Source organism: Opisthocomus hoazin, chromosome 5, assembly GCF_030867145.1.
Source record: "Opisthocomus hoazin isolate bOpiHoa1 chromosome 5, bOpiHoa1.hap1, whole genome shotgun sequence".
NCBI classification, from domain to species: domain Eukaryota; kingdom Metazoa; phylum Chordata; class Aves; order Opisthocomiformes; family Opisthocomidae; genus Opisthocomus; species Opisthocomus hoazin.
The window spans coordinates 29,611,973-29,627,307 of NC_134418.1; the positions used below are offsets into that span (position 1 = coordinate 29,611,973).

General features: G+C 42.0%; 1 protein-coding gene across 1 annotated transcript; it reads left to right on the top strand.

The window, feature by feature from the left end:
• Positions 1-12,714: 12,714 nt before the first annotated feature.
• NPFFR2 (neuropeptide FF receptor 2) lies at positions 12,715-15,111 on the top strand. The gene is made up of 3 exons (XM_009935485.2): positions 12,715-13,033; positions 13,602-13,701; positions 14,271-15,111. Exons 1-3 carry the CDS (start codon positions 12,718-12,720, stop codon positions 15,109-15,111), a joined length of 1,257 nt encoding a protein of 418 aa, XP_009933787.2. The 5' UTR covers positions 12,715-12,717.
• The last annotated feature ends 224 nt before the right edge of the window (positions 15,112-15,335 follow it).

A 15,335-nucleotide genomic window follows, 5' to 3' on the forward strand; every position in this document is an offset into this window, starting at 1 on the left:
ATTGCCAGCTTTGGCTATGTGGTGTGGGTGGGAGTTGGATTTTGGGGAGGCAGAAACAGGTAAGGCAAAAACTGTAGTCTCAGATATAAGGGCCAACTAGCTTGATGTGGGCCGTACAGACTGTTCTTCTCCCCCTGGTTGCTGCTGCTGGTTTAAGAGCTACCCTTGCTTTTGTTCAAGAGAGGCTTGATAGTGATGCTGTAGCACAGCATGCAGGACAAGAGCCCGAGAGTTGCCTGCTGTGCTGGGGAGTGCTCAGTGCGTTGGGTATGGCTCTGGACTGCTGCTCCCCCAGCTGTAATGGCTGGGCGAGTGTCAGAGGCCTGCCATCTGCCCAGGGAACTGTTAGTCCCTGACCCTGGTAACCAGCTTCCGAAGGCAAAGGGATGCCTCAAAGAGAAGGGGGAGGCTCCACAATGAAGCCCAGGCAAGAAATCCAGCCCTGATGTGCAAACCAGGCATCCCTCTCCACTGCAGGACAGAGGTGGCTGCAGGTGACAGCCCTTTAGCCTCAGGGCTCTGCAGCTTGGCTTTTGGCTGTTCTCTCCAGTCCCTCCTTCCTCCTCTCCCTCCTCCCTGCATCAGGCAGGAGCTGCAGGGTCTCTTCCCTCCTGACGACACCTGGGGCTGCAGCCTTCCTCCTTGCTACACTGAACCAGCGGCTGCTGCGGAGCTCTGGCACCTGTAAGTGGGGGTACCCTGGGCAAGTGGGCTGGGGGGCTGCTTTTCACCTGGCTCTGGCTGTTTCTCCCTCTCTGCTGTAGCTGGGAGCTGAGGTAAAGCTGGAGGTGCTTTGTTAGCAACAGGTTTTTGTGTGTGAGGTGGGATGCTGATCCTGCTGCTCTGAGGTGGGGGTGTCCCAGTTTACCTGGGGACATCATGCTGCCTGCATGGGGCTCCTGGTGATGCCAGGCATCTGCGTTCCGGTAAGCAAGCCCCCCACATGCTGTGCAAGTTGGTTCCAGGGAGTGCAAGGCTGCAATAGTGACCAGATCATGCCCTGGAGGGGATAGGGAGTGGCAATAGATGCCTCTGACCCAAATGGCTTTGTGGTTCAAAAGCTGGGGGACATGCAAGACAACTCTTCCTCCCACTAGCAGAGACAAGGCAGCTGTGTGGCTAGCAAGAACTGTTGTGTGTGATGGGGGGAAAACATCTGTGTTGCTGCTGCTGAAAGTGCCAGTGTAAATGGGCTGGCTGCTTAATCCCTGTGCAGAGCTCCAGGTTTGTATAAAGAAAAGCCTATTGCCACTAAGAGCACTGCTGTGGAACTGGGGCCGGTGTAGCTGTTTGTGTAACTTGCTTTGCTTTTTCCTGACTGACTCTACAAACAGCTGTCAATTTAAAAGGGCTGAAATAATGTTTTAAGGATCAGTTGTCAAATGCTGCTAGTTAACACAGTTGCCCTGTTGAGTCTGTGAAATTTATATGCCAGGAATCAGTTATGTTAATTTTGCTGTGAGTGAAGGTGCAGAAAGCCTAGTACAGTATTTCTAGCAAGTTTTGTGTTGGCTCTACCTCTAATAGTCCACACTGTGTTTCTGTTAGTGCTAGTAGTGTAAATGTGTTCAGATCAAACACCAAATATGATAGGTGTACAGAGGAGAATTCAACCTGAATTAAATGGTTTTTTTGAAGGGAATCAGCATGAAAACTCTCATTAAAGATACATTTGGGCTGATGTAGGTCAAGGACAATCCCTTTTAGTCCAGTGAACTACTTGTTTCAATCAGAATGACTCTCTAAGAGGTGACTGTCATTTTTTTTCCTCAGTGACTAAAAAAGTTTTAAATGTTCATGTTTTTGGTTTTCTATCAATAGCAGACTACCTCCAGTAGGAGGAAAGTGTCTGGAGCTTGATGTACCTTTTGTTATCTAACTCTAGCTACAGACAAATAGTGCCTTGTTCTTTAAATCTGAACCATACTCGGGGGCTGCAAAGTATAAAATGCAGTGGGATCAGAGTTTTGCTGGAGAATGGGTAATTAATTGAATGTAACTCTCTGCAAGGGAGAACAATTTCTTGAGGCTTGCAATTGGGTACCTGTAAGATGGCTTCTCAAACCAAAGGAATGGACCTGTTGGTCTGATATTTGTCAAAATAGATGCTTATTGAGTAGCTTCATCTGATTTTGATATGTACTCCCTTTCTCCCTTAAAGAGAACAAATATTTTATTTACCAATTAATGCAGACCAAATTGAGATTCTCAGCCTAAGTATTGTATTGAGGTGGGTCTTCCAGCTAAGGAGGAGAAACAAACATATTCCAGATCATGGGCTCTGTTTGCTTTTGTGCCTATCTTATTGGGCAATAACATGTCCATGCTAAAATAGATTTAAATCAAATAATTATATGGCTCTTGCTCACTTTTCACAATAAGCATAGATATAATCTACTGCAAAGAACCCTTGTGATGTGCTATTTGCTTTGGTGGTGTTTTGGTTCAGGCTGCTGGCAGCTCATGTGTTCTTAGGTAGGAGAAAGGAGTCTGGGAAGGACAAGAGAAATTCTTTGTTCTGCTTCAATAATTCGAGGTGGAAACCAATTTTCTGGGTAAAATAAAATATCCATATATAGATATACAGGTTTTGTTTTTATAGTGTTTAAAAAGCCATGCAGGAGACTGTCATAAATACTGCCAAATTCTATTGTCCAAGCCCTCAATTTCAGGGAAAAATGCTGTCCTGTTTTGCTTGAAATGTTAGTGTTATGACTGGGCTGAGGATAGCACTTCAGGCACCTGTCACAAGCACATAATTTCTTGAGCTTAGTTCTCTTCATTTATGCTTGTATAGGGTTATTTTTCTGACTGAAAGTTGGTTTTGCACTCAGTTTGCCATAGTGAGAGTAACTTTTTGATAGTCAGTCAGATCTCCTGAGTTTTTAATGCTGAACTCCACCTAGAGGGATGGCTGCAATAGTTTCTCACTGCATTTCCAGTTACTATTCTGCTGGCATGAATCTTGTCATCCTTTGTTGCCCACACAGCAGTACCTGGGTGACAGCTTCTGTAGTTACCATAAAATACAATTTTAACTTGACACAAAACAATATGAATTAAGGCTTAAATGAGGTGGACTTTGACAGTAACACTAAAAAAAGTAGTGTTTTGCTTGTGTCTGTTTGAAGGACCACCCTGACAGGCTGAGCAAATTGTTCTGTTTTGGGACCTGAACTATTTGCACTGCTCCCTGCTGTGTCTGGGGGTTTGCTTGTAAGGCAATGCTGGCTCTTCAGCTACCTGGGGCAGTTTACAGCAGGGAAAGGATGGGTGGGAAAGTGGGCTAACCTGCTTAATTATTTACTTAGGACACTGTATTCCCAACAGCATCATCCCATGTCACAGAATGGGACTTCCTGTAGGGACACTTACAGGCTTCATGAGGCAGAATTTAACTGCTTCCTTGGAGGCTTACTGCAGAGGACACAAGGCAGAGTAGGTTGGTTTGCTGTATCTCTTGGCAGTTTGCAGCTCTGCAGTGGACTAAACTGACATGTCCATGCCATGTTTCTGTAAGGACTAATAACTTGGTGTCAGTGAACCTTGGGCTGAGTTCTGGTCACTTGCTCTGTGGTGGTTACAGGATCTTCTGTACCCCCTGTTTTGGGGGTGGGGGCATAAATTGCATGATGACAGTGCCTGCTTTTCTGTACCTAGTGAATCAGCTTGCAGCCTGACCAATGGGCTCCTAAATTGCTTATTTTGTTTGCCAATCTTATTCTCCACTGGGATTATCTCATGTTTGTCCCACCTTCTACCTAAACTATGATTACACTTGCTGCTTCCTTCTACCTAATACTCCAATTACTCTGTTCACTTTCACTACTCCAGATGACACAGCTGTCATCTGAGTGCTCTGACAAGGAGTGACGCATGCAGAGCCTTAACCTGTACATAAGATCAGATGATTCAGATTTGTGCCTAACATCCAGCCAGTAGTGAAGGACTAGGGATGGTAAAAATCAGCTGCTGGGTGGGAAGGTGACAATTTAGCAGGCTCATCTCCCATTAGTGGGGAATTTAGTGCTGTCATAAGCCTGGCAGTGATCATTTAAGTATTCCTATACCTTAATCCACAGCACTTACTGCTAAGTGCTCTCTGGAGTATCTCTCTGGTGAAAAAAGCTCAGGCCAGTTCAGATGGTATTTAGTGGGGTCGCTGGCCAATTTCCTATGATGGATGGGAAGCTGCTACTTACAGACTGGATCTCAGGAGAATTTCACTGCAATAGTTTAACTCTACTGAAAGCTCACAACTAGACACTTGTTTCCACTTCTGAATTCAAGTAATATATTAAAATGGACAAATACAAGCAAGGTATGAGGGGGAAGCAGAGGGCACCATGTATGTCATGCTCACGTGTCTGGCTCACAGGAGTAGTGGACATGTTTGATCAGCCAGCAAAGGAGCAGAGAGATCTGACAGATTTGCTGGCATACTTTCAAAGCACTAATGCTGCTGCCTTTGGTGGCTGTGGTGAACAGGGAGAATGCTGCTCTTGCTGTATTAGCTTTTTTCCTGCAGTGCTTTCTTTGAAGGTTTAGTGCTCAGCCACAAAGATGTGCTTAATTTAGTGAGAAACTCATCACTTCTCTGCTGAATGCATGTCTGAATAGCACTTAGCTTTCTGCACAGTTCTGGCTTGTACAGTGTTTATTCCTTTCTTGTAGCAAGCCTGGTACTTGTCTTGATAGCACTAGATTATGCAGTGTGTTGGGGGTGAACCCTCTAAAGGGAAGATACCCTAAGTATTAATATCTTTGAACCTGTCCTAAGCACCAGGTAAATTGCACTAACTTACAAAAGGACATTTCTCAGAATCCTTGTGTTTTTGGTATAACACCACATTAAGAGGACAAGAACACTGACTAGTGAGGTAACAGAAAACACAGGAAGCATTTTCTAATACCTTAACTTAGCCTCAGTAAGAATTATGATAGCTTTCAACTATGTGTTGTGCAACTTCTAAACATGTGTTTTAGGTTGCCTACTCAGCAGCTATTAATTTAAGGCTTGGTGTAAGACACTGTTACCATCACCAGGCCAAGCTCTGTACTGAATGTGTTGTATAATTTCCTTGTACTCTGCTCGGCTGAGTGCCTTATGATTATTTTCCCCCGTGCTGCTGACACTAGTGGCAGTACCATCTGTGTTTCTCACCCTGCTGCTGGACAAGAGGACTAAGGCTAAAAAGACTCCTTAGATTCCAGTTGCAAAAAGGCCACTAATAGATGCAAAACTTTGAGACTTGGGTTGTGAGTGGTCTTAGAGGAATTCTTGTGAACATGACAAAAAGCCATTTCCAAGTAGAAGGGAGCTAAAATCTTATGACTTGCTAGTCTTCTTAATAAAGTAGCTGGATAAGTGTGCCTCTGTGGAAATTTTACTTTAGCTTTATTTCAAGGAACAGTTGGCTGAGATTTTAGTTAAAACTTAGTCTGACACATCAAATCAAAAAACTTTAAATTGCGACGCTCAAAGGTTGACTAAGCATTAAGCAAAAAAGTAGAAATATATTGGCAAGCAATAGGTAAGCAGGCTAAGTGCTAAGAATTCACATATGATATGTTGCAGCTATCATAATATCACACATGCAGAAAACATTTGCTCTGTTTCTTTACTGCCAAACTGTTAGATAACTTTCATTTTACTGTGTAACCAAGGACTTGCTCGGCTCACTACAGTGATACCATCACTGTATCTGTCTATGTTATCAATCCCTGTTCTTCTTGTGCAGTACAGCTTCATGGTGGATTGAAAGGCAAACCAAGTAACTGACAAACTTCCACCCCGTATTCAACTGTTAGCCAAATGGGATACTTCAGATTTTGAATGTTTCTGGGAAAATTGGTAGGAGTCATGTATGTGCTTGAAAGGACAGAATTCAAGCATTGTTATCTTAACGTCAGCTAATAGCAAATGGCAGAAAATGCTTAGCTATAGCAAGGTTTTGCTGTGGTTTTCAGCGTTACCCTTCCTTATTTAGTGTGAAAATAAAATCAATGTTTGACATAAACTGTGTAATATTTGAATGTCAGAAGAAGGAAGTGGAGTGGGGGGAAAAAAAAAGATATATTCTAGAGAAATGTAACAAACTTGCTGTGAATGCCTCACCTGCCTTTAACATCTTCTGATTTACATTTGAGATATGGCTGTTAGGCAAAATGTTTTATATTCCTAGCTCAAGTGGATGAGTAATCTGCAACTAAGTTTTTTGTTTATTATAGCAATCCTACTGCTAGCATTGTTCTTTATAATTTGACAGCATAGGAAAATGCTGAAGATCTTTAAAAAAAAAAAAAAAACAAAAAACAAACAAACAAAAAAAAAACCACAAAAAAACCCCACTTTGACAAAATGTTTTGTTTGGTCCCATCTCAGACTACCCAGGCAAATGACTGTTAGGGGAGGATAAACAGTTTAAGTCCATAAGAGCTCTGTGTGCAACTTTCAGATCGATATGTCTTCCTGGGATTGTCTGTTTAAAAAAGAGAAATTTGCTTTTCATTGTATATTTGGGTTTTTTCATGGAAGTAAATGTTAGTAAGAAAAATTTTGATTGCAACTTGCTATTTTTAGTGTGGGTTTTCTTTCACAGCTCCTTTTTCCTACCTGGAAGTTTACCGTTTCCAAGTGATAGTGCTTATTTTGAGATAAGACACTCTGAGGTATTTAATATAAAATATTATGGGAATTCTGATGTATGAAAAATTAAATACTTTAAGAGTAAGTGCTACTACCTTAATTCAAAAATATCCTCAGAGTTTGTACTTTACAGTTCAAGTCTTTTATTATACAGACTGAACAGTTCTGCTTACATGGGGAAATGACATCAAGTGCAAAACAAAGTTAAAACATACCTTAAAACAATTTCCAAGACGTTAATGATACTCTAATGAAGTCTTGACTTGGGAAAGAGGCTTTCTTGCCTGTGGCATTTATCTTAGTGAACCCAGGTGCTCCAGTTTGGCGGTTTCTGCACTTCTGCCTGTCACATACTTGAGCCTCAGCCTGGAACTTGGTGTTTGGCTGTTGCTGAAGCCTCACCCTTTCTCTGGCAGATAAAGCAAAGATGAGCCCTGCTCACAATGAACTGCGGACATACATCTGTCATGTCTAACCTGTTGAAATGTACAATGCTATGATAAAGTAATTCTGAAATTTGCAACAAAATGGGAGAATACATTGCCACATTTTACCTTTTTAGGTTACCCCTTATCTTACAATATTTCCCTGTAGGTTATACTTTTCAGCCCTCTGACCATTCCCGTGAGTTCCTATAGACTTCCTGCACGTGATCCAAATCTATGTTGAATTAAATTGACCAGAACTAAGTGCAACAAATGAAATGAGCCCAGAGTACTGAACAGCATGGAGGTATTTCATGTGTTCTGTAAGCTACTGTCCTGCTTGCATGCTATTTAGGTGCCTGCCTCTTTTGTATGTCATGCTGCTGTTGCCTCCCATTCACCTGGTAGCTTGGTACAAGCCCCAGGTCCTCATCCATAGCACTACCACACAGTCAGTGGTTCCCCTAACTTTTTTTCCTGGCTCACTGCATACTGCTGTGCAGTGTGTCCCTGTAGAATAGCAGTTTTGTTTTAAGCTGATTTCCATAGGAAAGGGTCTTTTGCAACCAAAGTGCTTGGCTGGCAGTGGGTCTGCTTTCCATGCTATTGCTGCCTCCAGAGACATTACTTTTCATGAAGGCAGAGGTCACTTGTGATGCCTTCCTGTTCGCATGCTACTTTACATACCCTACTTAATTCTTAAAAATAGCTGCTAATGGCACTTCACTGACTTGGGAATGTTCACAATTGATCTTTTTTATATTTTTTTTTTTTAGGCAAGAACAATTTATTTTTCTTGGTCAATAGGTTTGATCCACTGAGGCATAGGATAATCCATGCATTTCTCTTCCTTATTTCTAAGACATTTACAGAATGAGGTACTGCAATTTTTGCCATCCCTCAGTGGCTGCATTTTGCAAACAGGATTTTCTAACTCTTCAGCTGACCAGATATGCTAACATTTTCCAAGGTCTCCAGGAAATTTCTCTAGTTGACCCATTACTGAGTATAGAGCTCAGGACAAGAGAAGAACAAATTTTCTAGCACTTCCCACATGAAACTCTTTCCACAACAACATGCTTCTGTTCATGTGTCTGAAGGTTCCTTATCTTTGTTTCAGCTTCTAAAGTGTCAGAGGATTCTGTGGTGAGATTTCAGACACAAAAATCAAGACAACAAAACCAGATGATTGTGCACAAAGGTGAAGCAGTGTTGGCTGGCTCCAGTGGTTACCAGTTTTCCTACATGTGGCCGACATAAAAACAGTTGCATTCACTTCATGATTACCTTGAACTGTTATTGCAAAAATGGAAAATTGATTTTCCATATCCAGTGGCATCAGATTGTCATGGTTACACTATAAGACTTTATACTCCGTATTTGTCTGAGTGCTGTTACTGGCATTTCAACAGTGTGTGACTCTAGTGTGTTTAAAAACCCAGTGTGTGGGACCAGGCAGTTTTTCACTAGTTGAGGCTCTTGCTTTACTTTTTTGCAGATTTTCCTCTGGTATATTAAGTGCAGTAGGGAGGCCACATCCTCATCAAATTACTATATGGAAGCAAATTACTTTTTTAATCATCTTGTAATATTATGCATTGCATTATTTTTTCACTTAGATGACATATGTTTCTGTCTTCTGTGCCTCTCTGGATTATTTATCCCTGTCTTTTAGCTGGCAAGTACCCTGTGAAAACACTGCATTCATTTCTTCTTCCAGCCCATTCTTTTCCACCTCAGCGTCAATATAATAAAAATCTGTGTACCTTTTCCATTTCCTGTACACTATGGTATTTGTATGGCAAATTCACTGTGTTTGCTACAGCCACAATGGTACAAAATTTCACCAGTGCAACTGTGATCAGACTGTGCAAGACAAACAGACACTGCAGCAGTTTTGCCTTGAGGCTGTTTGCAACTTATTTATCAGTTATAAACAAAAAGTATTCCTGAGTTCATTACAGAAAAGATTGAAAGCTGTTGCTTTACAATACATTGTCAGAAAAAGAGAGAAAATCCAAGGTATGTATCCAAAAAAACCCTGCTTTTAGTGTGATAAGGTGTCATTTAATTTGTCTTAATGAATGGAATTATAAGTACTTATTTCACTAGAACACTGCCATTGCACAGGAATAACCAACAAGGGTTTGTACTCCTGGGACCAAAGCCTCAGATTACTACTACCTGTGTAACAATATGAAGAAAATTAGTGTTAATTTACAATAATAATAAAGTGTACATTTGTGGCTGTCCTATTTGCAGAGAAATGTTGGAGAAGATGAACTTAGGTGGAACCTCAGAGAAGCCAAAACAAGAGCCAAATACATGTTTATTTTTGTCAGAGGATGAGAAGGAGCAGAGGGCCTGACTTTTTCCAGATTCTTGGGATAGGGTGTATTGCTACTCTTTGCCAATATTTTTAAAACTGGATGGGAGACCTACCAGGAGCCAGCCAACACTGCTTCACCTTTGTACACAATCATCTGGTCTTGTGCTTACTCTGCACAGAGCAAAACTCCCATTTTCTTGCACAGCTGCATTTACTGTCTGAAATGCAGCTGTTAGTCCAGGGTAGCTCTGTCCCTTTCTTTGTTTGCTCCAAACATGTAACAAGTGTCAGATTAGTGCCACTGTCTGCTCCATTTCTTGCAATTTCACTTCCCCTGTGTTAAATCAAGCTCCTTGCTTACTCTCATCACTAGCCTTCAGGAAAAGAAGGCTTGAATGCATTTCTGACTTGATTAATACCATTTGTTGGCAGCCTCAGATGTGACTTGGAGCTGCAGAGCAAACACTGGCATGGTAGATTCCTCATTACAGATTTGGGCCTCATCCAGCACAGCCACGCAAAGCGAGGCACCCCGCTGCCTTTCCCAGTGAAGGAAGCTCGTGCGGTAAGTTCTCCTCCTCATCTAGACAGTCATCTCCCTGGGCAGGGCTCCTGCTCCTTACTACCCTGAGAAACAGCTGGGGGAAGACAGGGAAAGTGAGCAAAAATGTCTGTTTCGTGTGGGGGGCCAAGAGGGAGCGTGAGAGGTGCTGAGCTTTAAATGGGATTTTAGTGATGCAGCATCTCCTGAGACTTATAAAGCACAGCTCCAGATCTGTGATTAAAGGAACAGTGTAAACAACTACTGTCAAATATCTATATTTGAATTCTGCTGACACTCTTTCTTCATCTTGGGCTTGTTTGTATGCAAATACATCAGTGCCTGCTATATTGAATGAATAGTAAAATTGGCATCAAAACACTTACCGCAGGAGTTGACTGATATCTGGCTAGTTAAAGCATTGGGCATGTAATGCATCTGAATAAAAATATTTTCAATCATTTTGAAAATATGTTGAATAAAAACAATAAAGATAAATAGTCTTTCTCCATACAGACAGCCAAAGAGAATATACAACTATTACAGCTAGCATGTTTACACTGCTTTGTTAAAACACACAAGCAGCGGGTTTTTTGTGACAGATTTCAGGTTGTCTACCTACCATAATGCCCAGGTGTTTTAATGAATATGTAAAAATACAGACCCGTTACAAACATTGTACTGCTGTTGATATCAAAAAGGCAGAAGACACCAGAACATGACGTTTTTTTCACTACTCTGCTTGTTCCAAACCTGAGGCATATCAAAATAAATATTTTTTTACTGCACTTGCTCCCTGGAAGTAAAACACAGAGGCTTTGATGTTATTGAATTTCATTGACAAGCAAAATATAGAAAAGCTGCAATGCTTTCCTGAGAATGAGGTGCAAGTAAATATATCAGGGAACAACAGGCAGAGACAGAAAGTAAATTAGAAAGTCTTTTTAAGTAAAATCTAGCAAGAAGCCTGAAGAAAAACCACTTGCCCTTTTAGGATTGGTACCTAATGCTCATTTTCTTTTTCTGCGGAGAGGGCTGCCTGACGCAGAGTGACAACAGAATGTCACCTTCCATCGTTACTCCACAGCTACGGGAAAACCAGCGCACGCCTCATCATCAGGTATCTGGGGAGGCAGCTGAAACCCTAGCTGCACAAAAAAGGGCCCGCTCCGAGTTTCCTTTCATAAGGAAAGAGGTGTAGTCAGCACTTGCCTTCTCTCACATACAAGCTCATCAGGATCTGGATACTTGTGCCTTAATTTAAACTCCATTTATACGAAGGAATTTGTAAGTTTCCAAAGGGCACCTGCACCCAGACATCAATTTTATGTCTTCTGTCACTGATTAATTTTGCTATTCTTTTAAGTTAGGAACACCTCCACCCCCCTGTCTCTTTAGGCGTCTCCATCTGGTAGATAAATGTGGAAAAAAATTTTGAATGCTGCTTCCAAGTCATCTCATGTCAGCTGTAAATGTCAAGATGCCAGCATTGACCTGCTCTGTACACTGATACCATTTCTATGTGAGCTGTATAATATACATGTTAGAAGTTTGTCTCAGGATTTGATTTAAAATTTTGGTGCAGCGTTTCATATATCATATAGGTTCTACAGGGCAAGAAAAGAGATCGTGGCCTACAAAGTTAATCTCAGTCAGTTAATTTTGGAATTAAGTTTGTGCTCACACAAATTCTGTACCTGCCTTAAATTGGTTCTTTCAGCTCCATCAAGCGGTCGACTAAAAAGTCTTGCATTCCTTATGTTCCAGCCATCACACTAGCAAAATCATTGCTACTACAGCACAGCAGGCATAGCTACCTGTAGCTTGAAATCAAGATGATACACTACCAAGGAAGTTCAGACTTCAAAAAACTCTCTCTTAGAAAAAGCTTGTAGTTTTTGCCAACAGTAATCTAATAAAATATAAAACGGGAGAGTTTACTTACACTGTGAATAAACCGTGTGGGAAAAGTATTACATTTTACAGCAGGAAAACCACAACATGGAGAGATTACGAATTCCCCAAGGTCACAGGGGAATTCGGTAGCAGAGCTGGGAAATGAATCCAGCTATCTTGTACTTCAGCATGTTTTAAACACAGCGTAGTCCTTCATGTTTGCAGACTCATCTCCTGATCTATGTAGCTTGTAAGCAGGGAGGTAAAATCAACTGTGGTCTAATACCAACCGTACACAAAAATATTTCGTTTTCAATGAAATAGGGTTGGATTTGGATACATTCAGGCAGAAGGTTTGTGCTGCTTCAGAAATCTTTAATTTAGTCGCTGTTTTTCATGGCTCAGCAATCTCACTGTTGCCTAAGTGCCAGATTACTCAAGGTGTTGAGTAAATGGATTTCTCAAGAATTCTGATTTTTTTTTTTTTTTCCTCAAAATAGCTGTTCAGGCTGCTGGTTTGTTTACTTGACACAACAGGCCAGTTAACATCCTGCCTGGGTTTCCCTTCATTTGGGAAAGGAAGCACTTAATTCATAGAGTCTGCAGAAGGAAGAAAACCTTCAGCAGTCTTATGGTCACTTTCGTATGCCTGTGTTGTAAAATGAAAGGAATAGTGTTTGTTGCTTTTGCTATTTGGGGAGGCTCAGAGCATGGACTGTTAAAATAAGCCACGGAAGGATTAGTGTACGTAAGCTTTTCATGCATTTCAGCACACAGCATATCCAAACTAGTCACATTTCTTCAGATTAATTGCAAGCATACTCAAATGACCTTATTAAAAATATCTTTTCAGGCACATTACAATAAGAGTGAGAAAATGGACTCAAACTCTTCATTCATTTGGCCTCACGTGCTGAATTATAATGGGACACACAGGTACCTCTACTTAGAAGGCAATGTCTCGTACGTCGACTTCTACCTTCATCAGCCTTCAGTGGCAGCTGTCTTTATTGTCTCCTACCTCCTCATCTTCCTGCTGTGTATGGTTGGCAACGGAGTGGTTTGCTTTATTGTCCTGCGGAGCAAACACATGCGTACAGTCACAAACCTTTTCATCTTAAACCTGGCTGTCAGCGATTTACTAGTGGGAATCTTCTGCATGCCCACCACCCTCCTAGACAACATCATTGCAGGTAAGCTGGTTCGCACCACACGTCAGAAAGAGCTCGAGGGGGACTTGCCTGCGTTTCTGAGGGCTGGCCTCCCAAGGGGCCCTGAGACCTGGGTGCATATCTCTCAGTGGGCTCTACAGGCATTTCAAGTCGCTGGAAGTCAGAAGTGAGGAAGACAAGCCCCTAACCCACCTTCTGACTGGCTGTCCTTGCTGACTTCTGCATCCCTCATCTTTAGGAAGGAATTCTCCCACTACCAGGTTATATGTTTGGGAAGACTCAGTAGATGCTATGAGCCAGATGCAGAGAATAATCAACTGTAGTTGTTGATTCCGTTTCTTGTCTCAAGATCTCATTTTAATGGGGTGTTAAACCAGAAATTTTTGCTTTGCTGGTTTTAGAACATCAGAAAGTCATCTGAGGCATCTGGCAAAGCATTTGTTTATATAACCCCTGCCTCCCTAACCACTGCTATGGCCTGAAAGAGCAAAAGAAATGTATTAATTCTGGGATGGAATTTTCTTGTTACGTGCATAAGCATAGTGCTGCAGTGAGGTGGTGGCAATTTCAATTGCCTGTTTTCTTCCAGGATGGCCGTTTGGGAGCCTGGTTTGCAAGATGAGTGGGATGGTCCAAGGAATCTCTGTTTCTGCCTCTGTCTTCACGCTAGTTGCTATTGCCGTAGACAGGTAAGATGATGCAGAGACTGTAAACTGTCACTTTCATCTCCCTCTGGCCACCTGACCATTCTGAGGCCGATTTATTAGTCCACACAACACTGCAATAAATTAGATGTATTTTGTTCCTAAGGCTATTAGGCAAGACAAAATATGGCCAGGTCTAAAGAGCTGCCATAGAAATTGGCTCCTCTGCTGGTATCTCTTAAAGGTGGTACAGCTGGGCTACACCTGGCTGCCTAGAATTCGTTAGTTCTGTAGCTATTAAGCTAGACAGCAGAGGCACTAGTACCTGCTTTGATTAAATGATGTAGCAGAAGCAGCAGGCTGATACCGAGACAGATCAAAATGAGGAAATTTTAACAGCAAATGTGACTTTTTTTTTAAGATTATTTTTACCAACACAGCTCTTAATCAGAGCAACTAAGTGCAACTCCACTGGTTTATGCAGGATGAGGAGATGATTCCATCTGTACTTTCTAAAAAACACACAATTTAAAACGTGTGCGCATGCTTACCTGTTTGATTGAGCGTTCCTTAAACGACTTCTCCACATATGTCCCCGGGCATCTTTGACACAGGTTTCGGTGCATTGTTTACCCGTTTAAGCAGAAGCTGACCATTTCAAATGCAGTCGCCATTGTAGCGGTCATCTGGATTCTGGCCGTCGCAATCATGTGTCCTTCTGCAGTCATGCTGCAGGTGCAAGAAGAGAGGCATTTCAGGGTGATCCTTGGCTATGGCAATGAAACTCGCCCTGTGTACTGGTGCCGGGAGGACTGGCCTAACCCGGGAATGAGAAAGATCTATACGACGGTTCTGTTTGCCAATATCTATCTGGCTCCTCTGTCACTCATTATTATCATGTATGCAAGAATAAGCATTGCTCTCTTCAACACACCAATGCCTATAGTGGGAAAACACAGCCAGGAGCAGCAGCATAGTGTGTCTAAGAAGAAACAAAAAGTCATAAAAATGCTCATTATTGTGGCTTTGCTTTTCACCCTATCCTGGCTTCCCTTGTGGACTCTGATGATGCTCTCAGACTATGCCAACCTTTCAGCTATCCAGTTGCAGACCATCAACATTTACATTTATCCCTTTGCTCACTGGCTGGCCTTTTTCAACAGCAGTGTCAACCCTATCATCTACGGTTTCTTTAATGAAAACTTCCGCCGAGGCTTTCAGGCAGCCTTCAAACTTCAGCTCTGCTCCAGGGAGACTGTTCACAGGGAGGTCTGTTCTCAGCGAGGCCAAAGCAATGCCATTTTGCCAGCTGTCAACTACCAGACACCCCAGGGTCAAGCTTGTCAGAATGCTAAGGAGGAGGTGAAGACAGTTAAGAAAGGAAATTGGGTGAGTAATCAGCAGGATTTGATAATGGAGGATCTAGAAGAGCCCTGCAATGATGGGATTAAGTGAAACATGCTATGAACTACCTAAATGATTTTTGCCTAGCAGAGTTTATTTATTGTGTTGTGAAAGTCCTGCTCCGTAAGATCTTTCTGACAAAAATGTCAAGGTGTTTCTGTTTTGAAGAAGATAAGCAACTTGCATGATACTTGAACGTTTGATATAAGTAGGGAACCAAATTCAGCCCATTGTGTTACCAGCTTAAACCAGTGGCAACTCCCCTGCAGTCAGCA